We start from the raw sequence: 27,449 nt of genomic DNA on the forward strand, positions 1-27,449 counted from the left end.
GGGCCCACAGCAGTGAAAGCGCCAAATCCTAAGCCCTGGACCCCTAGGGAATTCTCAGAACCCGGCAAATTATTTCACTGTTTGGCTGGTAGGATGGTCTATAACGGTGATATGGTATTTCTCACGTTCAAGCAGAACATCTTATTGGGATGCCGTAAGTGAGAGTACAGAGGCTACAAGAGGTTTAAGAGAATTTTAGCTAGTAACGTGTGGGCCAAAAGGGTGAGGATCAAGATAGAAATATGTGAGCTGAGGCCCTGAGGCGTTGTCAGGGAGCTGCTCCTGAAGGTAGCACTGGGCTGGGCTGCAAGGTCTCCAGGGAGAGAGGTAAGGGCTAGGGCCTGACAGCTGCTCCGCCCGCCAAGTACTGGCAGTTTGGATCTGGATCTGCTAGGCATCCCTTGGGAAGACCTCCTTCCGTAGATCAGGGAGGTTTATACCCTTCAAACAGATAAACGGCCTGCTGACTAACATTGAGAAACAGAAGGAAGGAGGGAAGGATTAATGAAGAGGCAGGAGAGCCTGGATGAGAAGAGATTTGCTACAGTGGAGGTGACCGGAGGGGGTGGGAGGTGGGGACGAGCTCTCCCTCAGAGCAGCAGCAACAGGTAACACAGCCACAGAAAGAAAACCAGTTAGGTCGGGAAGGGAGGAGGGGGAGTGCAATCCAGAGGAGCGTTTAGGGTTGGTCCATGGGCTTCACTTCTGCCCCCATTCTGTTTTGTTTTTCCTCTCCCCTCTGTTGATTACATTTCTTACTTTGTAGACTGAAATCAGTTGTCTGACATGAGGAAACTGATATTAGGAGATGCTTCCTCCATCTCTGTGTCTTGTTGGGAAAAAGGGTCCTGCATCATTTTGATTAAGATGCCATTGGAATGATTATTTTTTATTCCCTTATCCTGGGTGTTCACAATACTTAAAAAGCCCCCACAGTCATGCATTTATGTGATGAGGTTTGAGCTCTAGCTGTGAAAACTGAGTCATTGCCTAAAAGCCTGAAACAAGAGTGTTCCCAGATTGATACTAGCCCCCCAGGCTGGCAGGTCTGCAGCAGAAGGGTGAGCAGGTTAGGACAGGCAGAGAAGGTTTGCATGTGTTGAGTGCTACCACAGGCAAAGCCCGATTAGGTGCTGGGAGAATCAGAGAGGAGGGAGGTAGACTCTGGAGGGGGAGTCAAACATCAGGGAAGCCCCTAAGCTGAAGTGAAGGTGCCTTGGAACGGGCTGCTGTTTAGGCCCTGCACCTGCCTGTAGCTGGCCAGTGGGAGATCTTGGTCTGTGTTAGCAAACGTCTGTTGTATGGGGTCCACTTCTGTTCCAGTGCTATGGTCTAGTCCTGGGGAGGCCCTTCCAGCCATGGGCTCGTCTGAAGGCTAGATGCTGGCAGAGGCTCTCACTGGAAGATGCCGACGTTGCTGAAAGGAGAAGAAGTGCAGAGTCCACAGTAAGGCTGGGGGCAAAATTGGTGACCCAGAAAAGGAAGTGTGAATGTATTGTTGAGTGGAAGAGAGGAAACAGAAATAGATACCATAAGCCAGAGTTCATGGGAATGGAGGGAAAAGTGTTCAAGGGGTTAAACATGGGCAGAGGGAAACTGGTTAGGAGGCATTACTTGAGAGTGGGTTAGTGGGTTGGACTAAGGTGGTGATGGTGGGAATGGAGAGGAGTTATGTGTTGTAGCCCTTAGATGTGCTGGGAAAGAAACAAGCTTGAGAACTGTGCCCTTAAGTAGCTCATAGCTCTTTTGGGTACTCGTGGGCTCTGGTCGTCAGTGGTGCTAAGAGATTTGGTAAGGGGTGGAGAGCGAAACCTATGGTTGTCGTAAGTGGAGCGCTCTGCGCTGAAGGTCCATGTCGGGTACACCTGACATAGGTCAGCTTCTTAGTGGTGATGTAGGCCATTACTCCTCTAGGGTCTGTTTGATGAACTGTTTGGCCATTGGCCTTTGGGAGGTAGGTAGTGATGGTTGGGTAGATAGGACGATAACTGGCTGAAAAGCTTGGAATCTTGCTCTCCACAAGTGTGATACAAACTGAGGGCCATGGTTTGAGATTGCGATGTCTGAAATGGAGTTCAGGGACTCTGTATTGTTCACTGTCCACCCCCACCCCACCCCCAGCACTTGCAGATTTGAATGAAAGGCCAACTGCTCAGCTGAAAGGGATTGGTAGTTAGTTGGGGATGGAGGAGGCTGGGACTGATGAGTGGGAGGAAACATGCCATTTTGATAAGGTCTGCTTTCACTAGAGAGGTAACATGACTGGAGGGACAGTGCTAGGGGAAGGCCTTAAAGGAAGTTCATGGCAATGGTGTGGAGTGTGGTGAGGCATCTCCAGCTTGGGGTCTCAGGATATCGTAGGAATTGCTGTGATCCCGCTTTACATCCGTGGCCAGTGTTAGGCCTTTCTCAGGACCAGGAGCAGAAAAATAGCTCCTGGCTTATGTCTGTAATGAGAGGTCTTCCTTGGAGACCTAGGTATCCAGTCCTGCTTTTTGGTTCATTTGTACAGAAGGAAGGTGTTTTTTTGGAGAGAATAGTATGATGAGTGCTCTGTTGGGTAGCTGATGCCCTGGGTCTTGACGGCATTCTTAAAGGGAGCATGCATTGCTGTGGCAGGAAGACCTCTTGCTGGCTTCCTAACAGAGATGTGTCAACTTGCTCTACAAAGTTCTGGGATGTGAGATGCCAGCTTTTCCTCCCCTGGATCTTGGCGGCCAGGAGGATGAAATGTCTGATGGCAGGAGCTGGGAGTGGTTGGCAGATCTAAAGGGCTCACTCAAGGGGCTTGAGAGTGGGCCAAGCAAGGGTTTGTTCTGAGAGAAGAGCTGAGAACCTTGCGCTCTGATTCTCACTCGTCAGTATCTCTGTGATAAGGAGTTAGTCACACAGATGTTCTAGATTACACCTTTGCTATTCAAAGTGTGGTCCGAGAACCAACAGCATCCCCTGGGATGCATCCCTGGGAGCTTGTTAGAAATGCAGAGTATCAGGCCCTACTCCAGCGCTAAATAGAATCTGTAGTTTGACAAGATCTTCAGGTAATTTGAAGTCTGAGAAGCACTGCTCTACTCTAGACCAGTGGTTCTCAAACTTCAGCAAGTATCAGTATCAGCTGGAAGCCTTTTAAAACACACTGCTGTGCCCACCCTCAGGGTTTCTGATTCAGAAAGTCTGGGGTGGAGGCCAGGAATCTGCATTTCTCTTAAGTTCCCAGGAGATGGGATGCTGCCTGTAAGGGACCATGCTTTAAACCACTGACCACCTTAGCTTTCTCGTCTATAAAATCGGGCAGTGATACCTGCCTCCCTTACAGAGATGTGGGCTCCGATGAGCCAGTGTGTGAGAGAAGTGTTCAGGCAGTGTGGGCAAGATGTCAGTCTTTGTTGCTCACTTACTGGTCAGTGATTTTGAAAATCTGCCGTCATGGCAGCACATTTGTTTCCCTGTCCTGGCTTCTAGCCGTCAGGTACACACAGGGAGCAGGGAATCTATGAAGCACCCCAGGGGGATTCAGTCTTCTGTGAAGAGGCCAGCAGCCCCTGGGGCTGTGGATGGGGACTACTGAGCAAGGCTTCCTGAAGCCCAGCCAGCCTCTCTGGGCTCCTCTCCAGGTTGCCTGACCAGAACCCGCTGTCTGCCTGAGTGGGCCTGGTCTGTCTTGATCACCTGTTATTCACCCCCACCTCTTCACCCCCGGCTAGTGGATCTTCAGTGCGGTATTTGCACTGATTGGAAAAAGGGTCTTTGTCAAACCAAGCCTCTGATTCATCTTGTGATCCTGAGCATGTTACATAACTTTCCCCACCCTATTGGGTGATTAACTGAACAGGCTTTGGCTGCATGTGCCCTGGTCCCTGAATGTGGACTCTCAACCTCCAACGTGAGAGGGAGCTCAGGTAGAGGCTGTTCTAATGAGAAGCAGTATAGCAGAGTGGTTAGGAGCATGGTCTCCTAACCACTGGACTGGACCCGCTGGATCTGAATCTGGTGTCTACCACCTACTAGCAGTATGACTCGCCTTGAGCAAGTTACTTGTACTCTTTATGCCTCAGTTGCCTTATTGGCAAAATGGGATTAATAATAGTATCAATCTTATAGGACTATTGGGAGGATAAAATGTAAGAGCTTAGAACAGTGCCTGGCATGTAATAGCTATATGTATCAGCTCTTGTTAGTAGAATTACTACTAGTATTATTTTGACTCATGGCCTCATGGTGAGCTTTTGGGATACAGCAGGTGGCTGGGAGACAGGCCCTGCTTCTCTGGGGAGCATAAAGGGAGCCTGCAGGCCCTCTATCAGCATGTAGATGGGAACGCAGCACTATCCAAAGAGATTTTTTCCTTCCACTGGGATGGTAAGTTGGACTTCGCACCCTTCAACTTCCCTGCCCTCCTATAGTGCTGCCTCTGGGGCACCTCTCCTGCACAGAACCTGAGATTTGTTTAAATAAATTCCATGACAAATGTATGTAAACAGATAGCTACAAAGAAATCATTTGGTTGTTTGCTGCCCTGAAGGGTCAACTTCACAGAGGCCACTAATATCAGAAGTTATTTACAGTTGAGTATCTAGAAGTATTTGAACTGAGGCTGATTCAGAGTCAGGTGCGCGTAGAGGTAGACGCAGGCTCGTACACCCCTGGGTGAGGATGCAGTTTCTAAGACTTTTGGTCTCCTTCATTTATTGGTATTATATATTTTTTTAAAATTCAGATTTCAGTAAAAGTAAATTATAATTCACTCTGCACCCCCACCCCCACCCCCACCCCCACCCCCACCCCCCCGCCATAAGGAATAGCAGTGTCTATTTTCAGCCTCTTTTCTACATTTTAATTGCTCTGGGGTCTATGGGAATGGGTGAAGACGGACATGTAGGTGAAAAATCAGCCTTTTAAAGCTCCAATTTTTTACCCTTCCTTGTCCTGAAACTTCGAGCATCAGCTCTCATCTGTCAAAGTGTAAATCAGCAATTAAAACCCAAACAGCCAAATGCCAAAGATGACCCGAAGCACAAAGCAACTGACAAACAAGTCCGGACAAATCGACGGGTAATTTATAAGCTTTGCCCTAAAATCTAATTATTTGGCAATTCGAATTTGCAGCCAGCCAGGGCTCGGCAATAAATTTAACCCGCCATAAATTATTTAGGAGCAGACTGTGGTGTAAATCAAAACCACGAGTGTTTGTTTAAGAAATAAGCTCCTTGTGCATAAAATGTCTTTTTTTTTTTTCCAAAGGAGAAACTGTTAAGCAAACCATGTTCCCTCTGTTGCCCAGTGCAGCCCTCACTTCTCCCTCTCAACCTCCCCTCTTCCCTGTGGCCAAGAGCCTCTTTGATCCCTTGGAGAAAGGGCCTGCCTTTGCATGGAACTTTTATTCAAAAATCATTGTCTGGATAAAACCCATGTTTTCACCAGGTACTGCTTTTTCTGCCTTGCTATGTGATGATGTTGCTTTTGGATTTTATCAAACCTTTCTCTGCAGGGGTGCACAGTTTTTGGACTAGAGTCAGTGGATGTAGAGAAGGGATAGATTAGTTGTTACCATCTCTAAATTGAGGGAATGCCAGTTCCTAGGTTGAGAGGGGGGAGCCATGAAGAATGATCTGCCCATTTTAGACAGGACCGTAGAAACATCGGCTCAGGCAAAGAAGAATCTGTGCTTTGGAGAAAAGGTCTGTAAGAATGCTACACTGTTAAACCCTCTGGCCCATTGTCAAGAAATGCCTAACCCAAGTCCCTTCTGCTTAAAATCCTTTTGTTGTTGTTGTTGTATCTTTGAATATAATCTTATCACTGCAGACACTTTAGCTTAAGGGAGTCTGAATACACCGAAAGCGACCTACACATTTATTTCTTGTAGTCTACTGATCGTGCGTGTGAAATTTCATTTGAAATGCTGTTGCAGATTTGTCCTCAGTTTATCAAGAGAATCACTGGGGTTCCTACTTAAGCAATTTTAGAAAGTAGCTGCATTTGAAATCTCTGCTCCAACTGAAACTTCTGCTCGCTTAAAAAGGTAAAAGAGTATTTGCTTGGTGCTTCCTTTTAATCTCTCTGGCTTCCCTTCCCTTTAAAAGAAAATTTGCAGCTAGCATTTTATTGATTGAGACAGCAGATACAATAGGTTTAGAACCATGGATACTTTGAAAAATCCAAGTTCCAAGACTTTTGTGCTTAGTTATCAAGTTGTGGCCACTTCCCATCAACCATCAGCAGACCAGCTTTTTGTGGTTATGGTGCTCTACCCTTGGACAACCTAGTAGTGCAGGTAGCGGTGGATGGTGCAGGGTGACAAAACTATCCCAATTTTAGCAGATTCCTGCTCCAGGAAACTGTGGTCCCAGGCAAACAGAAAACTGGGATGTTGGTGGTTTGTAGCAGTTGAGGGAGGATGGGAGACCACTTAGAGATGAGAGGTAGAAAGTAGAAAGTATCAAGACTTTGGCGCGATGTATATCTGCATTTGAATCCTGGCTCTACCACCAACCATCACTTCACCTCTCTGGTCCTGTGGAGAACTCTGGGAAAACAGAGAATTTTCTGTTACAGCCATGCGCTTGGCTTCTGTCTTGCTATTTATCAGCCCCTTCATGTGTTTACTCACCAAAAGCAGAGAATGAGGTCTGTGTGCTGGAACAGACCTGGGTGCTAGAGATGCAAACTGAAGGCTCACAGTTCTGCCCTCTCCGAGCCCAGAGCTCAGCGCCATCTGTGTCCCTGCAGCCATAGTGGAGGCTTTTCAGTAGCAATCCTGCAGGACTTTCTGCCTGGATGGTCCACATTCATCGCTCTTGTAACGCAAGAACAGCCTTTCTTCCTGGGAGATAGGAGTCTGAGCTCCTTAAAGACAGCCTTTCAGACTAAAAGAATCAGATCTTTCTTGACCCTTCAGATTTTGAAAGCTGTTAGTCCTGCTCTCTTTAAGTCTCATTTTCCCTATTTGGAGTCCCAACTCTGTCCCTTACTAGCAGTGTAACCTTGAGCAAGTGACAGCTGCTTTTCGGGCCTTAGTTGTTCTGTAAAATAGGGATAATAGTGATTCCCATCTCATGAGTTGTTAGGTAGATTCAATGTGGTCATTCCTATTGAGCATTTAGCAGAGTGTCTGCCACATAGTTAACAATAAATGGAAAGAATGAAATGATTCCATTTTGTGTGTGTCTCCAAGGATCTTGGGGCCAGCTCCTCTCTACCCCTTGCCCAGACTCCGAGCACCTCAGACAGACGAGCCACATCTCATTTTATTTGCCTCCGTGTCCACACCCAGCCCCTGCCTGGTAGATAGTAGGTGCTTAATAGTATTGGTTTATGACCTGATGGTGATGACGATATGACTTATATTCCAGGGTTAAAAAGGGTAAGATAAGAAAATACATTTGAAAGCACACTGTAATAAAAAGCACAACACTGGGTATGTCGTTCCACTAAGATGTTTATCATAGTGCATTGTTCATCACTTGCTCACGTATCTTTTCTGCCCTCTAGTTCGAGTACTTCTCCAATGCAGACTACATCTTATCTCTGAATCCCACTCCCAACACCTGTCCAGTGTCCTACACAGAGTAGATGCTCAGGTAGCTTAATTGAATGCAAATGTCATACAAAAGTAAGGAATTGAGAAATTATTATTAGGGTTGGGAAAGAGGGCTGGTAAATACAGACCAGTTCTTCTTTCCTTCATGGTGCTACCTTTACACAAGCAGACACTCAAATGTTCCTTTAAAAAAACATGTTCCCAGGGGAATGAGGAAATAGAAGGAGGGCAAAGGAGGAAGGGCAGAAATAACAGTTTCATGATCCGAGCACCTGCCCCTAGAAGCTGGCACTTAGGGCACATCTGCACAAGCTCTTGGGTGGAATTAATGTGATCAGCTTAGAGTTTGGGGGTTCCCGCCCTGATTCATTATCAGCTGAAAACTGTTGAAGTGTTTGGCATACCCAAGGTGTATTAGCTGCGGAGTTTTGTCATCTGGTACAGATTGGGGCTCCTCTCCTATGAATGGGCTGTTGGGGCCAGTGTTTTGAGGCTCTGGGCTTGTCTGGGCAATATGGGAAGGTTAGAAGTATCTAAGTGAGGTCCTTACTCTTCTGACTCCCCAAAGGGTCATCTGTCAAAAGTTCCTCTTTTGCATCCTCAGTGGCTCAAAAGAATATGCCAGTGTGTAAGGTCATTGTTACAACAGCTGATGGTGGTGCTGAGGAAGGGCCCCTGCAAAGTCATGTTCTGAGATTGGCCCTGTTCTTGGTCTTGGAGGGAAGGCTTGGCTGATGGGCATGCAACATTGGAGAGGTGTTCAGGTCAGGTCCAATTTGCTGCGTTCTGGCCCCCAGGCATTTCAGGGGTCACTCGTCTTCACATGGAGCCGAGGCTGGCTTGTTCCCCCTCTCTGGGAGGGTCATACTTAGTGTGAGCACTTAGGTTGGCTCCATTTCCCCAGGGGTGAGGAAGCCAGCAGCAGGAAAGATTGAGCTGCAGCAGGGAAACCCAAAGGCCAAGTTTTAAGAGTATCTGTTGGGGATGCTGACTCGGTGCTGGTCAGAGTGGGAGCTGAAGCGCTTACTATTTTACAATAAATACTAATAAAATTCTAGATCTATAATAACATTTCAGATCTCTAAAACAAACCATGTGCTTGTAAAAAAGTGGAAAGAGATCAACTTTAAGCCATAAATTCTTGGTAATAGAGGGTTTTTTTTCTATTTATGTTTGATAGATATTTTTGTTTCCAGAGGAATGTCAACTCCTAATTTCATAATGTATCATGGGCTTAAGAAAATTGAATTTAATAAAAGCCAGAGATGAATGGCATCCTTAAAGGTCCCAACACTTGTCTTTATTAGCAGGACAAACTGCAGGTCTCCAAACACTGCTTCTCTCCAAATGAAAGTTTAAATGAAAAGTACAGTTGTGTCACAGGTTAAATTTCATTGTGGGCCCAGCTAACATTGTTAGTGAGGAGCTGGCTGTATTTGTTTCCTTAGACACCAGGGCAGCCAAACTCACCAGGCTACGGAGGTCTTTCTGTTGGGGAAGTGTTTCTCCTACTTAGCGGCAGAGGAAGGATATATCAGAAGTGAGCCTGACTCAGATGAGCCCCACCTCAGGGTTAGCACTTGGAAATCTTGGGTATCTGATTTCAAAATACACATTGGGGACCCAGTGTGTATTTTCTGTGTGTGTGCCTCAGTTCTGTTTTTCAGAGCCAAACTCTCCTCTCTGGCCTACTTCCTAGTGCGGTGGGAGGAGAGGCATTACCTAGTCTAAGCAGCAGCCTGGGCTTCCTCTCTGTTCCCTTCTGCCTCAGTCTTGCAGTCTTTCTGCCCTTCCTATCTCTGGGGGCTCCTGTCAGCTTCCCCATCTTTGGGGGCACTCCGGGGAGACCAGTCAACCAGAACCTTTGAATTTCTCAGTCATGAAATCTGGCTGCCTTGATTTGTTCTTCAGTCCTGCTGTGATGTGTTGGATAAAGATGCTTTAAAAATGAGGCCAACAGAGCAGGTATGTTTGGTGGGGAGACGCCAGGCTGCCGTGGAATATCAGGGAGATGGGCTGTTTCTCCTTCTGTCTCCCGGCTCATCCATTTCCTTAGTGCAGTCGGGTGTCAACGGCTTCTGTGTTGCCTCTTCAGGCTGTCCCTGGAGAGAGCCAGTTTGCCTTGATTTTAGTGATACTGGAAAGGTCCGCACCAGAACGGGGGACCTGGGATAGGGATGCCACTGGGGCTGACTGTGGTGGCCACTGAGTGGGCAAAGCCCCCCTCCTCTCTCTTCAGTGGAGGCCTTTTTCACATGCTAATTTTACTGGGAGGATTTTGGTGTTTTTTTTAATTTATTTTTATTATTTCCTATTTGTCTCTTCCAGATGTTTTCAGGGCAGTTTTTTTGTGTTGTAAACTAATTCCATTCATGTTTTAAAAATTTATGAAAGCGCTAATAAAAATGTCAAAGTGGTAAAAATGTTAGCTTTTCCTCTGCTTTGATTAAATTTTGCAAACTGTTTTTGAATATTAAAAAGCACTCATTTTTTTTATTCTCTCTCCTGGCTTTCCCTCTTCTCTCCAGCATGTGCGTGCTCTCTCCGGCCCTCTCCCCACTCTGGCGTGTTCCTCCCTTCCCAGGAGCGATGTATGAGGCGGGCTGCACAGCCGGCGTGCTGCAAGCCTGTTTGCACACCAGGACCTTGGTGCTGTGCATCTCTATTAAATAATGGAGACAAATTAATCTTAGAGACACCAAACAAATTGTCACTCCTCCTTCTCTTCCATTACGTTCCAGTGGACTGGGAAGGGCTGGTTAAGTGATTGGGTTGGGGGGGGCAGGGGGAGAAGCTGAGGGGTGGGCGTACTGCCTGAAAGAAAGGTGGGAGGGCACTAACTCTTATTACTCTTATTCAGTTTTCCTCTTCAGTATCCCCTTTGGCCCCTTTGGCTTTATTTATTATTTATCTTTTTTATTTCCTTTTGTAAAAACTAATGAAACTCATCGGCTCTGTTTAAACTTCATATATGGAAGTCTGTGCATTAGTCTGATGGCTGGTTATTTATGTGACTGGAGACCCAGGCCCATTCCAGGGCAGGGACCTGGGCAAGAGGAAGGGGGTCCTACTTTTAGGGGCTCGAGTGAGCAGGCCTCTGCTAGAGAACCAGTTGGGGAAATCAGGGCAGATGTTCCCACTGTCTTCCCTCCCCTTTCCAGAGACAGTGGGAATGGTATATGTGTCGAGTCCCTGGAACCTGTGAGGATGTTAACAGCGGGAGGGTTAGGATTATAACTGAGCTGGCACCATCTCACTCAATCTTGGGTTTGGCCTGGCAGGAGCTAATGAGTCCAAAACACTCCCCCATTCTTGACTCTTGAGTTATTTGAAATGGTTAGTTAAAAAAAACTCATTCCTCCTTTTCTGTGCCTTTGCCGTTCCAGGAAATCATCGAGTTCCCCATCCTGAAGCTAAATGGCCGGACCATGGAGATTGAGTCTACCTTTCACATGTATGTCCAGCCCGTAGTCCATCCACAGCTTACTCCTTTCTGTACAGAGGTAAGGGCCCTGGCTGGGCAGCAAGGGTTGCTGGGACGGGAGCCTGGGGATCACTTGTGCTCTATACGGGCTGCTTAGGTCTTTTCAGTGGTTAAGGCAGGTGTGCATTGGACCCAGTCAGCTTTTTACAAAGCCTGCCACTCCCCTTGAACCAGTGTGGTCATTGGGGGACCCAGGGAGAGCAGTGGCACAATCTGTCCCAGCTTCCCCAACATTTTCCCTTCCTTGTCATCCCTCCCCTTCTTGGTGACCAGGCACTTGGAATTTAGGAGCAGGGTGGTGCCTCTGGGGTTCAGCTTCTTTTCAGTTCCATTTCCCTTAGGGCCCTTGGCAAGAGATGAAGACTTCAGCTTCTTGGAAGCAGAGGTTATGTTCAGGCTTTCTTAGCTTTCTGGTGATGTTTTTCTGTGCTTGAGCAAAGTGGTCCTGTGTGAAGCATTGGCTGAATTTGTGGGAAGCACAGCGCTATCACTGAGGAAAGACAAGAGCAGTCCAAGTGGGGTATGAGGACAGCCTGGCTGAGGCTGAAATGTCCTTATCCTTATCCTAGGCTGGTTCTGTACTCGGCCACCTTGCCAACAGGTTAGTATGGCCCCATTTCACAGATTGTGAAACCGGGACTAACTGAGATCTTGATGCTTTCTGGAGGCTCAAAGAGCCATCGGCAGAGAGGAGGTGCCCCTGAAGAGTCTGACTCCCAGGACTGTATGGAGAGGCCTTCTATGGCTGCTTTTCCCTGCGGTGCATTGTGTTATTTACTCTGTGGTAGCCACAAGCTGTGTGTGGTGGAATCACCAGTCAAGTGTGTGTGGTAGAGGTGATGGGAAAACATGAGCGTTTTTGGAATCTTAAGCATTTGGGGTGAGAATACATTAGAGACTTTGTGCCTTCATTTAGAGACCTACTTTCTTCATATGAATGAAACAGGAGGAAAGAAGTTCTTGAGTAATCCCGAAACAATCCCTTTGGTGTGGAAAGGGCTGGGGAAGGGCCTGCCTGCACTGCTGGGGGTGCTCAGTGGGCTCTGAGACTAACTTAGCCCAAATATGAGTCTTAAGGGTCTCTCCAGGGCTGGATGCCAGTGACCCAGGTGGGCCTTTTGTTGTAGGCATCCATCTGCCAAGGTGTCTAGTCTCTCAAGCCTTTTGTTGTTCCAACCAATGCTTTTGAGGCTCTTGCTTCCTCTGGGGTCAACTGTTTTTCCCCCTCTTTCCCCTGGGAATTACCTATACCACTAGGGGGTGCTAATCTGTCCTGTTTGCCCCTTTTGAAAAAAATCATCATTTTAATGATGATGAAAATCCCCTTCCTTATGGGAAGGGAAGGGAAGACTTTCCTTAAACCAGCCAGATACCTGAGCCCTCCACTGGCCTGAAAGTGTAATGTCCTCTTATCCTTTTCTTCCTCTTCCGTATGTGTGACCTCCCCCTTGGGGGCTCCAGTTCCAGCTTGCTGCCTGGCATAGACAGGCAGGCCTAAATTTGGGGAAGTTGCTACTTGTTTAGGAATGGAGCAGAGCACTGCTGGAACTCAGCCCTGGGCAGGAATGGATGATTGAGAATATTGGGAAAAGGGTTTTTTTTTTCAGAGCAGGGCTGCTGCTGCTTCTCTTTTGGGGAAGGGGAGGAAGGATTGTGAGCCTTTTTTTTTTTTTTTTTTTTTTATTTATTTATTTAATTTTGGCTGCATCGGGTCTTTGTTGCTGTGTGCGGGCTTTCTTTATTTGCAGCAAGCGGGGGCTACTCTTCGTTGCGGTGGCTTCTCTTGTTGCAGAGCACGGGCTCTAGGCGCACGGGCTTCAGTAGTTGTGGCACGTGGGCTCAGTAGTTGTGGCTCGCGGGCTCTAGAGCGCAGGCTCAGTAGTTGTGGTGCACGGGCTTAGTTGCTCCGCGGCACGTGGGATATTCCCGGACCAGGGCTCAAACCTGTGTCTCCTGCATTGGCAGGCCGATTCTTAACCACTGCGCTACCAGGGAAGTCCCGATTGTGAGACTTTGATGAAAGATGTTTCTTTTTTGTAGAAAGTTTCACCCAAGGACACACATACATAATTTGGAGGGTAGTAGGCTTGGTGGTGTGGGATCCTCATTACGAAGCCTGCTCTGAAGTGAGGCTGTGGCTGTGCTGTAGGTATCGATTTTGCCATTTTGTCTCGGGCTTCCAGAGCTCAGAACTCTCCCTGGCCTGGTCCCTGCCTTTGCATCCAGCCTCAGATCTCCCTGCTTCGTCTCCCCCTGACTTCCCTCAGTCTGCCTCTGCACGCGATGGTCTTTCTGCCTCTGTGTTGCGCCCACCCTCCTACTTGTCCTGCAGCACCCTGCTCAGGGTCACCTTCTCTGGGAAGCCTTCCTTGAGCCCAGGCTGGGCTGTGCTCACCCCAGCGTAGCACCAGTCAGATACATTATACTGCAGTCATTTATCCTCTCTCCACTAGATTGTGAGTTCCTTGAGGGCAGAAATTAGATCTGATCCATCTCGGTCCCATCCTTAGGGCCTGGCACCAAGTAAAAATACATGTTCCTTGAGTGAATATTGTCAATGAGTTTTTCAACCACACCTTGCCTCCCCTCAGAGTAGCTGTACTGCTGAGTTGCTCTTTTGAGTAAGTAAAGTCTTCTTTGTAAAACCTCAGATCGTCTAAATATTGCCCCATCTTCATACTAGATGGATTGTAATGCAAAGAGAGGCATGGACACGGGACGCGGCTGTCGTTCTGAGACCTCATCCAATCTGGCGGTAGTTGCCTTTGCGGGTCGGGAGGGAGGTCATTACGGCCAGAAGGAATCTTCCATTAGTAAGTGTGAGGAACAAAAACCTCCAGATTTTCCTAGGCAGCTCCTCTGGTAGGATTTTCTCTCTTGCACAAGAAGTGTTTTAAGAACCCTGACTGTGTGTGTACATGCACAAGCACATGCTTGTGTTGGGAGAGAGACGGGCTCAGTGCTGGGCAGTAGGAAGAGGGATTCTGCCTTGAGTGAGTCTGCAGCCCACATGTAGACACTCTTACTTGCTCTGTGTAATGGACATGTTGTTAGCCTTCTTGAGGTCCTTTCTTAGTTCCAGTTGATAGTTGGTCTGGAGACATGGTTCTGACAGAGATAGGATGGGATGTGTTTCTTTCCTTTCCCTACCACCTCTAGAATCTGCTCCAACTCATCAGATCTCTGTCTCTAGCAGCTGGGCTGACCATGTGCAGTCTTTTTTGTTGTTGTTGTCATTGTGAGAAAAAAAAACCAGGAAAAATACCCATTTTGCTAACTGCCAGTAAAGGGCTTTGTCTTGCACCTGTACTTATAAAGGGTGAGATTTATTGGTCTCTTTGTCTGAGGAGAAAGAGTGGGTCTGATTATCAGATTGCACACCAGAGACAAGTGCTTATGTAATCAACAAACTGTCTTGGTGTCAGAATACGATTGTGCTGGAGATAAACTGTGAAGGGAGAAAGCACTGGATGCTGACATGCTATTGGCACCGAGTGTCCTGGGCTGCTTCGTGTAGTTGCCAGTGTTTATGAGGAAGCCAGCTCGTTCCTGGACAAAGCCCTTGTGCGGGAGGGGATCTCAGTAACCAGCCATGTTATCAGTCAGGGTCAAAAGCTCCTCGCCTTGTGGTTTCTGAGTCTGGAGAAGCGGGAGTTAATCTGTAATCCCTCAGTGAAAGGAGCCACAGAGCACACATTAATTCTTCCTCTCACCTCTCCTGCTTTAAGTGGTTAAGGTCTCTGAGCTCTGTTTAGCCTGTGAGCCCTGGTTCTCAGCTTAATAAATACTTGGCTTTGCTCTAGTACCTTTCATTGTGAGGCTGTGAAAGCTTTTTACAAACATATATTAACCCAAGTGGGAATGGGCTTAAAGAGCAGCATGAAAGATTTAGGTTAGGCATAAGGTATAACTTCCCAGTATTTATTTTATTATATTGTCTCTCTTCCTCACAGTTTGTGGTACAAGTCTTATAGGTTGTCAGTATCAGGTACAGGGACTGACTTTTAAGATTTCATCCCCTTTTCATCCAGTGCCTTGGCAGAGCTGATAAGATGTGGTCCATTGTTGGAGGCATTAATGCAGGGGAGTGAGGCCTGCCCCTGAAAGGATCTCCAGCCCCTGTGTCTCTGGGGGTTGAGTTCAAGTCCTTCAGCTGTAAGCCGTAAGTCATGTCCTGCTGGACATGGTGGTCTGGGAAGCATGGAGAGGGAGGGAGCTGAGCTCACTAGGCTCCTCCCAGGCTGAATGATTCTGGGATTGCTGAGCCCTGGAGAGGAGTGTGAGAGAGCCCCAGGATCCGGGAGGCTCCCACCCTCACCACAGCCCAGGGTGGGAAGAGGTGGGCCTAGTCTGTGGTGAGAGACCCTGCAGAGCAGCGCTCCAGTTTTTCTTTTCGGTGTAGTGCTTTTCCTGGGGCCCAGGGAAGGTGCTTGTGCACCTTGTACACAAGTGCTGACCTAAGTCCCATCTCCACGGAGAGAGGGTTCTTGGCAAGGGTGCCATTGGTTTCCTGTGTAAGCGAGACTTTCTGGAAGCCCTTCAGTGTTCATCTGAGTGACCCTTGGTGGGAGCCAAGAGAAGGAGTAGACCTAACCTTGCCCCAGGAAACTCAGACTGGACATGAGACTGTACACAGACCCTGGGGCTTTCCGAGAAGAATGGCTGTGGGCCCCCTTCTCCAGGATAGTTCTGACCCAAAGCCCCAGCTCCAGGCTTGGGGATGTGACTCGGCCCTGGGAGAACTGAGCAGGAGAGAAGCTGGGCGAGAAAGGGCAGTGGTAGGTACATGGGTGCCAGCCAGTCATCTGGCTATTGGACCTGGAGTTGGCAACAGGCCTACTCTGGACTCCGGCCCCTGCTTGAGACAAAACGCAGGGCCCTTCCTGCTCAGTGTGTGGGTCGGGAAGGCCAACAGGCTCTGGGTGCTGGCTGGACTGGGCCAGGACGGGGCTGCCAAGAAGAACGCAGATTCCACAAGGGCAGGGTTTCCACGCTTTTCTTCACTGCTGGATCCCCGCTTCCTAGAATGGGGCCAAGCCTCTCCAGGAGTAGATGTTGACTAAATAAAAGGAGGAGTCTTAGCACTCCAAGATGAAAGCTACAGACCCTGGGCTCTTCCCCATCCCCACCCCCAGCCCTCAGGGGACCGACCACCTTTTCTTCTCTTTGGCTCAGGCCCTCCCTCTGCTGGGCAGTTCTTTGGTCTCCCAAGCAAGGAAAGGGTGTGGAGGTGCCAGCCGGGTGGGCATGCTGTGGGTTAAAGCCTCGCAAAACAACAGTGTAGTTAATCTTTCTAATTTATTTTCCTTTTAGACCATGGGAAGTCTGTAGGCAGCAGCTGTTACCCAATTAAAATACAGATTAATATAAAAACAGTTTCTGGAATATAAAATAGAGTGGCTGTGTCCTTACACTTCCTTAAAATGCCACCTAATAATGACTTGATGAACTACAGAAACCCACCTAGAGGAACCCAGCGTTCTTAAAATGAAAATTTCTTCCCTAAAAGGTGTGTATTACCATTCCATGTAAGTCGCTATGAGAAAATAACCTTCCCTCTTAGAGCCAGCGGTTTCTGTGAGTTGGGTATGTGGTGTTCATTAAATGTAATTATAGTTTAATTGGAGTTTAATCCCCACCCCCCGCCCCGCACTTAAAAAAAAAAAAGTTTCCAAGCAGGCCTGAGATGCTACTCTGTCTGGAAGTGGCTGGGGGCATGTCGGCCACCATGATTTCCAGCTGGGCCCACGTCTGTACAGGGGGCCTCCTGCCGCAAGCCTTCCAGGCAGCCTATCTAGTCTGCGCTTGAGGGGTATTTTCCACTTCAAAACAAAACAAAGCAACAAGCTGGTTTGAACCTAGGCCTGACCTGGGTGGAGCGGAAGCCCTTGAGTCAGAAATTCTCTAGACTAGGTTCGTAGGCTTTTTTGTCTGCTAAAGGTGCCTGTTTCCTGCTTGGCTAGCCGGTATTGAGGGTCCAGGTATGCGGGGTGAAGGGTGGATGCCTGGGGGGCTCCCCCGGCCCATTGCTGGTTTCAGAGGGGGAAGTGCTGGACACCGGCGCTCAGAGAAGGGGTGGACTTGGAACCAAGTGTGCTGGTCCCATGTGAGCATTCCCCGAGTTCTGCAGGAACTTCTGAGAAGCTTGGAGGTGAATTCACTGTAATTCGGGGGGAGTTATTGAACCTATTGAATTCAGAAGACACATAAAACCAAATTTTCTGCAAAATGAAAGCTGAAACAGGTCTGAGACCCACCCCGTGGTCGGTATGTGGATGTGTACCCCCATTTTGGGGCAGGAAGTTGTGGGGAAACTTGATTCCCAAGGCTTCTGTCAGGTTCGGAGCCTACAGCTGTGCAGGTCAGAGTCTTTTACGGTAGAAGGAGAAAAACAGAAAGGAAAGGATCCAGTCCAGCTTTGAGTCCCTGCGCCCTGGTTTCCCACCCATCGGCTATTTCTCTTTTCTTTCAGCTCACCGGGATTATTCAAGCCATGGTGGATGGTCAGCCAAGCCTGCAGCAAGTGCTGGAGGTAGGTTGAGTGACCTTTAATTCCTGACCTCTGACCCCTTCCTGCTGCCTTCCTCGCCTTCCTCTCCCTCCCCTCTTGAGAACGTAGCCCTGTAATTTGACTATGATTATGGCTTGATTAGAATAACATTTGCTGTCACATCAGTGACATGCTGTTGAGAGTATTGAACCATTGATCTGTCATCTCCAGCTGTTCCCGTCAGGGTTACTGACGAGATGTCCGAGTGCCACCGGGGGTTGGTGGAGGCCCCTCCAGCTCCCGGCCTGTGGCTGTGCTGGCTGGCGGCTCCGGCGGCTCGGGCAGCCCGCGCTGGGCGGCTGGGAGTAGGGGAGCCAAGCTGCAGCACTGCGGGCTGGCCCCGGGGACTGGAGGTGTTTTTGTTTAGCTTTAGTGTTGGCTTCCTGTGGCATGTGAGCACTTCATTAACTCACGCAGAACTCCCCATCGATGGCTTTTGTTTGCTGTCAGCTCCTCCAGGAGGTGCGGCCGGCCCGCCTGCCCCACTGCAGCTTGCCGCTGGATGCATCGTGCCTGTCAGGGGTGCAGAGGCTGCGCTGGGTAATGATTCCTAATCAGAATAATTACAACAATTGCCTATGTGAGGAAAATCAAATTAAAGGCTTTAGAACCCTTGGCAGAGACCACACTTCTGGGATGTTCTCCTCCGGGAGCTGGAAAAGGTTAAGACGCTGCTGCTTGTGCTCCAGCCTGAGGGAGTCAGGAAGCGGTGCTTGGCCTCAGCTCATCTCCCACCCCCGCGGGCCTGGGGTTTTCAGAGAGGGAGAAAGGTCCCCCTCCCACTCCCTTCTCTAGCGGGAGAAGAGAAGAGAAAAAGCCTGTGGATCTCCTTAGGTGCTTTATTTATCTTTAAGAGCAATAAACCCAAAGCTCAGCCCCTATATCACAGGAGAGAGCAGAGTGTCTGGGAGGATAGCAGAGCACATCTGCCTCGGAGGTAGTCCACCTGGAGGGAGCAGGGTGGTGGAGAGGGAGGAAGATCTCTTTCTTGAGCCTAGAGGCCTGTCCCATGGGAGAGAGAAATGCAGACTGAATTTCCTGGGGCTCCTCAGGATGGAACTAGGGCCAGAGAGAGAGGTCTAGGCTCACCCAGTGGCCAAGTGCGTTCCCTGTCCCAGGGAGTGTGCAGGCCCAGGCTCTGTGGCTGGTCAGGCTCTTGTGGGGTTGGGAGAAGATGGGCTCTGAGGTGTCTCCCAGCCCCACTGACCCTCTTTTTTGGGTGGGGAGATTCACCCTATGACTGAGGGGGGTCCTCAGCCTGGACTGCTCCCTCCAGGCCCAGACTCAAGGAGAAAGAGGGGACCTTCCTTCCCTATCTCCCAGCCAGCATCCCAGAGCGAGGCTAAGGGGGCAGGCAGCTTTCCCCTGGAGCGTCTCTGGCTGGGATCCAGGGAGGAAGATGCTTTTTCTGGGCCAGCACCAAACCAGCGCTGTCGAGGTTATGGAGTTTTCTCCATAGTGGCGCTGGTTGAGGGGGAGATTGTTCTTCAGAAGGCTTGCTGCTGCTGACCCCAGGCCAGCTCTGGAGCAGGATGCTCAGAGGATTCTGAGTCTCACCCAGGAAGCTACTTTCTGCTATTTCAGCATACTTGGGGGGTGAAGAGGGGGAGATTCCAGGCATTGGCCTAGATAGGAAGTCTCCGAGAGGACAAGGAGACCAGACTGGGCTCTACTCTTTCCCATTAGCCTTGAGTTGGTTATAGAGCTGAAGAATTAGTTCTTGTCCTAAGCAAGGCCCTGAGCAGATGGCCAGTTAGATGTTTGCCTGACACATTTGTTCTAAGCAGGGCTCAGTCTGCATTCCTCTAGACCTTCAATAGCCAGGAGGGCTGGCTGATTGGGGCTTGTCTTGGTGGTCCCTCCAGCCCTTTATCCATTCAAACAGGAAGGGAAGGAAAAGGACAGGCCTGATTCCAAAAGTATCACTTTCCTGGACAGGCTCGTAGCAGAAGCTGCTCACTAAATGTCTGCTGCATGAGGGAATGGCCTCGGCCCTAAGCTTCGAAGGAGCAGTAAGTGCTTCTCATGGTGAAGCCCTGGTCTTGCTGGGCATTTCCTCCTGACAGTCCTGTCCTGTCCTGTCCTGCTCTCTTTTCCAGGACCACTTGCAGGAATTGGGGCGTTGGGGAGCCCCCTAGCAGGTGGGGCACTTACCTTGGGGATTTAAGGCCAGTGAACTGGAGCGAGATTAGCTGACTTAGGGACCTTCAGGTTTGCCTTACCTCTTTTCTTATGTAAAGTCTGCTTTATTTTCTTTAGGTGACCCTGGGGAAAGGATGCATGTGTGCGTGCATGTGTGTGTGTGTCGTGCAAGGGTTTGGGCCAGAGTGACTGGGGAGACAAACCATTCAGCAGTGGAAGGTCCAGAATTTAGCTGCTGGGGAGACCCTCGGGCTGTGGTGTGCAGACTGTGAAGAGGGTCTGCAGAGTCCGATACTGAGGAGTGGCCCTGATGTCCCAGGAGATAGGGCTGCTGTGGTTGTGGACCTAGATGGGATCCTTGGCCCTGTTCCAGGACTGCTTCAGCATGGGCCAGGCCTCCCGAATCTCTGCGGTTCCAGGGAGCCCAGGATTACCATGGGCTCTCCATTACCTGCTGGGCACACAAGGCCCTTCACAGTCTGGCCTAACCTAGTCCCCCAGCCTCAGTTCCTGCCCTACCTTTCAATCACAGCGGACTCCAGTCACATTATTTCTTACTCACATTTTCATCAAGAAGACACTGTGCTGGGTTAGGGATTAAGACGGTGAATAAGACAGCTAAGAGTCCCTGCTGTTGTGATGCTGATAGTATGGTGGGGAAGGCAGACATTAAACAGACAATTGCTAATCAGATACAAAATGTCTGTGCCTAAGCCTTTGCCTCTGCCTGGAGTGTCCTTTCCTGTGTTCCCTGCTGTCAAGCAAACTCTTAGTTTTGTCATCAAGCCCTTAGTTCAGTCATCTTTATGAAGCCTTTCTGACTCCTTTCCCTGTAAAAGGTGAGGCTAGCCTCTGCCTCTTCTTGGTCTGATGGCATCCTGGGTACTTCTCCATTGCTGCCTCTATTATATTGTATTAAGATGATCTGTCTTTCTTCCCTTCCCAGCCTACTGTCTATTTTTAGGTAGGCACTTAATACATTATCACATATAATTCTCAAAACAACCCTGTAAGGTTAGTCATCCTACCTCGTTTTATAGATGACGGAAACTGAAGTTCAGAGGGGTTATGTGACTTTTAAATGACTTCCCATCAGTGACACAGCCAGGATATGGAAGAGCCAAGGTTAGAACCCAGATGTGTCTGACTTTCAATCCCACGTTTCTAACGACTACGCAATATAGCCTTTAAAAATAATCCTCCTGTGTGAGTGGAACAGCAGTGTGATCTGCCGCACTCTTGCCCCATGCCCAGGATCTTCTGAAAAATAGGCAATGCTTCATGAATTCTTTATGACAATTTTCTTGGTATATACTGATTTTAGTATTTGTACTTCCAGTGTGAGGCAAATAATAAAATGGATCAAAGGGATGAAGGGGAAGAAAGACTTAAAGTGTGTTTAGGATTAGTTTCTTTCCCTGTCTAGGAATTGAGCTCAGCCTTCAGAAGATTCCGCTGAATTTGAATCCCCAACCAGGAGAGGAGAAATACAAAGTCTGGGGCCAGTTTATGAGCTTCTAGCGACTGGAGCAGGCAGTGCTATCCCAGTTGTCAAGATGGGCCTATAGCCCGTCAGAGGAGCCTCTTCTGCTAGACTCATGGTGAAAATTAACTTCACCTTCATTTGGGGAATAACCAAATTAATAAATTTGGTTAGTAGACATTTGGTGGGAGGGTGGAATGAATAAATGAGCGAATGAACCTGTGGATTGGAGTTCCCTGCATGGGGCCTCCTCCCAGCCTGTTCTCGTGGCCCAGGACAGCCTGTGAGTGTGCTAGGCTGTGCCTTTGTTTGAGGACCAAAGGTATGTGGACTGACCTACTGGGATCTGTCCTTATCCTGTCCAGGGTGGGCTGCCAGGCACTGGGGGAGTGGAGGGGCCCCTGCCCCCCACCACTTGGGCTTGTGGGATCTGCCTGCAGGGATTGTCCTGCAAGGGCCTCCAAAGTTCCGAGTCAAGACTGAGACCCCAGAGTGGAGGGATAAGATTACAGTTTTCTCCTGCTCTGATTACAAGCAGCTTATCTGCGTTTCACTGTTGGCTCTTCACACTCAGGGAAAAAAAAAAAGGAAAATCTCATCTGTTCTTGTTGTGTACTTTTCAGAGGGTCGATGAGTGGATGGCGAAGGAAGGCCTCTTAGATCCAAACGTCAAGTCAATTTTTGTCACCTGTGGAGACTGGGACTTAAAAGTCATGTGAGTATGAGCAGGACTCCTTTGCTGGCAGGCCTTGGAATCTGCGGGACCAGGTTTTGCCTTTCTCAGGCTCAGATGTCCAAGCCTCAGGGCACCTGGGTCAGGAGTCCCTGGATTTTGGGGTCAGCAGGGCGAGACAAGGGCTGGGAGCCCTGCCTTCTGCCTCTAGAACCAGGAGTGGACAGGCCAAGTACCCTGCTAGTACTGCTGTTGCCTTCTTGCTTTTGCCAGGGCAGCCCATCCTGTTGTGGAGCTACATGTTATTGCCCTGAAAAGAAGGAGGTAAAAGAGGGTCTTAAATTTTCTTCTAAACCAAATACATAGTATTTACTGTTCTAAATGCTTTGGAAATAGTAAGTCATTTACTAACCCTAGGGATTCTTGTTATTCTTATTTTATAGATGAAGACCTTAAGGCACAGAGAGGTTAAGTAACTTGCCCAAGAACACACAGAGCCAGAATTCAAATGCAGGCAACCTGGCTCCAGGGTCCATTCTCTTAACCATTATACTAGGCTAGGCTCTTATCTGGGATACGAGGCCCTGACGGTCCCACGGAGAGCCCATTGTGAGGATGAGAGAGGGATGCTTCTAGGAAGCTGCCCAGGTCACCAGCCTCCTCTTTCCTCCTTTGTCGCCACTGCTTTTTCTCCTTTGTCTCCTGATCCTGCCCCAGTTATGGAAGACAGAACTGGTTCCTCTGCTGGGTTGACACTTCTGCCTCTTGGCTGTCCTCCTGGATACCTGGCTTCAGAGAGCCCCCAAGGAACTAAAGCGGGGTGGAGGTAGTGGGGCACTGTTTGCTGAGGATTGATAGAATCGATACCTCTGTGTTCTTTGTGACTGAAGGTGGCAGCAAGCACTCTGTGTGTGTGTGTGTGTGTGTGTGTGTGTGTGTGTGTGTGTGAGCTTTTGAACATAGGGTAGGGTATTGGCTGGGGTGGGGAGTCGTGGCTCTAGAGTGACATTTCCTACAAATTCAGGCATTACTTTCTCACCAAGATCCTTTTTATGCCTTTTGGATGCTGGGCATTGAGGTGAAGTTCTGCACCCAGGTGGCTGTCAGCCTGCTATTGGACCCAACCCTCTAGGTGAGGCGGGAGGAAGGGCAGGCCTGGATCACATAAGTGCCTGTGCACCTGGATCACATAAGTGCCTGTGCACCTGTCTCCCTCAGCCCTTAGGTCGTGTGCATGCTGACTGCACACCACAGGCTCCGGAGCTCCCGTTGACGCTCGTTGTCAGGGAAATTACAGTGGCTGGGCCTGGAGGCAGAGCTGAGTCGGGGGAGGGTTCCGCGGAGAAGGCGAGGAGGAGGAAGGCTGTTGTTGCTCTGTTACGGCATCCTGGGCAGCTTTGAGCACTCGAAGTGGGAAGGGGCTTACGAGGAGCTCCAGCACAGGAGAAGCTGTCTGGGGTGGGGCGGGGCTCAGGCTGACACCCAGAGTTCTGGGGCTCATGTGGCCCAGACCAGAGGCCCAGTTTCTCCAGGTAGCCTTCTGAGACTCCCACTCTCCCAATGGGTTTCTCTCTTTGGTGTATTCATGTCCCAAACACCCAGTTTCAGCATCTTCTGTGATGGCTGTGAGTGGTGTGTACTTATATGTGTATATGAAAGCTTTCCTGTGCATGATGTTGGGGACCGTCTGGTTGGTTTCTGCATGAGAAGGAGAGGAGATACCATCTTCCTTGGGTCTGGCCTGTGCTGGCCTACAGCACCAGTTCAGGCCTTGGCACGGTAGGCCCTGGACAGATTTTGGTGACTCGGGAGGCTGCTTTGCATCTTCATGAGAACTGGTGTAATGAAGAAGAGGGATAGGGTTGGGGAATCAAATTACACATAAAAGGAAATCAGATGTTAATGAGCACATACTATATTTCACTCAGTCCTCCTAACTGCCTTCTCGGGTAGGAGGTGGTGCCTCCCTTTTATAGATGAAAAAAACAAAGCACAATTAAAAACTGAGGCTCAAATTGGCAGACTCAGAGGTAGGCAGAATTGAATTCTTAAGGCCACATAGCTTCCAAAAGAGATGATTCTGGCGGACTTTGGTGGCTGGTTTGGGTCTGGCTCGGGAAGGCCAGTGAAGCTCTGAAAGCCAGTGAGCAGGGAGGTGGCAGGTGGCAGGTGGCTGGGGGAGGAGACCTCTGTGTCTGCCTTTTAGAAGCAGGACCCCACATAACTGCTGGGAAGCCTCTTAATTAAATGTGTAGCAAAATAAAAACAGCCAGAGAGGAAATCTAAGTAGTGCTGCGTGACGGTGCACAGCTTTTCCATGTTCCTGGAGCCTCTCGTCAGATGGCTGTCGTCAGAACAGCCACTTTCTCACACGCCTGGTAAAGCCTGCTGATGAGCCTGACAAGGGTGGTGTTAAACTGACACCCACAACTTGTTAGTATGTGGCTCACTTCTTATTTTGACATCCATTTTCAGATTTAACTAAGTCTAAGGAACTCGGCAAATATTTTCATTTCCCACTCTAGTCTCTCAGAGCCATGGTTCCCTCTCGTTGCTGTCCTTCCCCTCTCCCAGCCCCCCTCTCCCTCCAACCAGCTTCACATCACTTTTTTTTTTCCACATCAGTTTTGTTGGAAAGGGCCTGATTAGTGAGGCACTGAGAAATGGGGACTGAAGTGGCAGCGGAAATCCCACTGGAGAAAAGAAATCTGTTCCCATCCTGACAAAATTGTTTTGTGTCCATCTTTGGTCAGTCTGAATGGGTTGACACTCCGGTTTACATGGGCTTTGATGCTATCATCACAGATCCTGCTACGGTGGGTTTTAATTTAGGGGGTGCAGATTTAATTTTCCTTCTAAACCTGTTTAAGAAACGACACTCATGGTTTTGGCTCTTGGTCAGCTTGCCTTTCCTACCTGACCTACCTTTCCTTTGCCTTACCTGGTGTTTCTTGAAGCTCCTTGTAGAGTTTAGCGTTCTTTCACCAATTTTCTCTCTTTCCACGTACCCAGGCTCTCTGTATTGTCTCTGTGAAGGGCTTCCACCTTCAGCATGGTGGGAGGATAGGGCGGATGCGGAGTGAGGAGTGACACCGGCACAGGTGCTGCCCTTGAGGAACTCAGCTTTTCACCTGTAGCTTGGTGACCTGTGTTTACCAGCTGAATAGCACAGGTAGCTGAGAAGCTAGACCAAAGGCTTTTCCAGTGGCCTGTGGGTCTGAGATCAGGAGGACTGGGGTGTGGGCTGGGAGTGGGGGACAAGGAAGAGCTGATATGAGGGTGGACCTGGTCCTCGGTGCCATCTGGGAGGGGGCCCTCTGGAGGAGAGAGGCAGGATCAGCAGACACCGCTGTGGGGAGGCAGGGCCCAGGGGTCCGCTCAAGGTCTGCTGAGAGGGTCCTCCTCCCCCTCCCCCTCAGCTTTGGAATAGCGAGTTTTCCTGCCATTGGAGGTCGACTGTGTGAATGCGGGCCTGGTATTTGACTTTAGTTGTTTTCCTTGCTTTCCTTGTGAGGTGTGCATACTACACCCCTCTGTTGGTGAAAGTCTGGAGATCAAGAGATACTTGCTCAGCATTTTTTTTTTTTTTTTTTGCGGTACGCGGGCCTCTCACTGTTGTGGCCTCTCCCGTTGCGGGGCACAGGCTCCGGACGCGCAGGCTCAGCGGCCATGACTCACGGGCCCAGCCGCTTCACGGCATGTGGGATCTTCCCAGATCGGGGCACGAACCCGTGTCCCCTGCATCGGCAGGCGGACTCTCAACCACTGCGCCACCAGGGAAGCCCACTTGCTCAGCATTTAACATTATTTTGTGTGAGACCATCTGAACTAATTTTGCAACAAAAAAACTCAGCCACCTGGGTAGAAAGCTTTCTGAAAAAAGAATGATAATTTATTAGAGTGCCAATTGGGGGAAAGCACTTAATACTATGCTGTCCAGCCAAAGGAAATGAGATCTATTCCAATTACTTCAATACTCTGACATGAAGTTTTTTGTGTTATTTTGTTCTTTATTCATCATGAAGAAGACCAATCAGGAGGCAGGTGGAAGCATCTGTGTGAAAGTCACACCTGAATTCACACTCTTTTTTTTTTTCAGATGACTGAACCCTTTCCAGACTGCATAGGTTTCCCTTCTTGTTGTTTCAAGTACAAACAAACATGATGTCTCTGATTGAAAAAAAAAAAAAAAAAAAAGACACTTGCTCATATTACCCTACTCACTGCTTGATTTGGGGGCATGCACTCAATGGGGACTACTGAGGGTCACGCAGCCAAGACTGTGGAAGAGCAGAGACTGCTGTCACCTGGAGTGAAGTCTCATGGCGGTGGAAGCACCCGCCTGGGGAGCACTGTGGGGCAGGGACTGTCTCGTGGGGCGTGTAGATGAAGGCTGAAATGCTGAGCCGGTGACATGCTTGATGGGGGTCAGTCTGGGCCCTCTTGGCATCATTCAGCAAAGCTGACCACTTCATCCTTCTTGAAGCACTCTTCATTTCTACTTATGTCTCCTGTTTCTCTGACTTTTCCTTCACAGTACTTTTGGCAGATTCTTCTTTCCTTTTTTCTTAAATTTGGTGTTTCTTAAATATTGGTATTTCTTCGACCTCTCTCCTAGCTGTCTTTTCTTTTTATCTGACACACTCACACTTATCAGAGTGATCTATTCCCCAGCTTCAGTTATCCTCTGTATGCTGTCTTCTCATTTTTCCTCCATCTGAGAAGTGGGAACTGACATGGCAGCAGTGATCCCACTGGAGAAAAGGAATCGGCTCCATCTGCCATCTGAACTCCAAGCCTTCATATCCAGCCCCTGTTCTCTCTCTCACCTAGATATACACCGACCCCTTAAAGCTCAGGTGTTACTTGTCTCCCAACACCTTGTCTTCCACCATTCTCTTAAATAATGATTGACTGGTACCATCTACTCAGTAGTTCTGTCAGAAACCTGAGAATCACCCTTGGTTCCTCCCTTTAGCCATAACAAATTAATTGCCAAATCCTATTGATCCTTTGTCCCAGAGGTTTCTCAGAGTCTTTGCCTTCTTTCCAAACCCAGTACCACTGCCCTAGTTCAGGTCACCATATTCTTCTTGGATTCCTACGAAAGTCTTCTTTCTCACTGGTCTCTCTGACTGTCTTGCTTCTTCTGTTCCTTTCTCCTAATTGTAGCAGATTACATCACACCTGCTTAGCAGCCTTCAAGGCTTCCCCTTGCCCTCCAGGCAAAGTCACACTGTTTATTGGAGCTTTCAAGGCTCTTGTTTATTTCTCTTGCCTCATCTCTTGATGCTCTCTATGTATTCAGTCCCCACCCCAGCCAGATGCTCTAACTGGCCGATTCCTAAGGATCCCTCCTAACATCTTTCTCCAGGTGCCTTCCTGTGTGTTCTTGGAGCACATGTGCTTATTGATACATGAAAGTGTGCTGTAGCTGCCTCAACTTGTCTGTCTCTTTCCCTAGATTGTGGGCACCATTACAACCCTAGGACAATGCTTGACATGTAGTAGTTGTTCAATAAATGTGTGTTGAATAAATGACAACTAAGTTATGGAGTGGGCCTGTGGAATACCCTG

The 27,449-nt window shown here is 48.9% G+C and overlaps 1 protein-coding gene across 9 annotated transcripts in view; it reads left to right on the top strand.

Moving 5' to 3' along the window:
• The window catches only part of ERI3 (ERI1 exoribonuclease family member 3), a 130,369-nt gene that overhangs the window by 22,352 nt on the left and 80,568 nt on the right, over positions 1-27,449 (top strand). For all 9 annotated transcript variants that reach the window (XR_016387461.1, XM_089894412.1, XM_089894420.1 and 6 more), the window contains 3 exons: positions 10,927-11,043; positions 17,497-17,556; positions 21,823-21,914. Coding sequence is in view for 8 of the 9 variants with exons in the window: in XM_089894420.1 (XP_089750546.1) it covers positions 10,927-11,043; positions 17,497-17,556; positions 21,823-21,914 (269 nt within the window). In the remaining variant the exon portion in view is untranslated. The remainder of the gene's footprint in view (positions 1-10,926; positions 11,044-17,496; positions 17,557-21,822; positions 21,915-27,449) is intronic.

The sequence above is a fragment of the Delphinapterus leucas genome, chromosome 1 (genome assembly GCF_059928025.1).
Source record: "Delphinapterus leucas isolate spDelLeu-1000000601 "Yukka" chromosome 1, BTC_Dleu_Yukka2, whole genome shotgun sequence".
Lineage (NCBI taxonomy): Eukaryota > Metazoa > Chordata > Mammalia > Artiodactyla > Monodontidae > Delphinapterus > Delphinapterus leucas.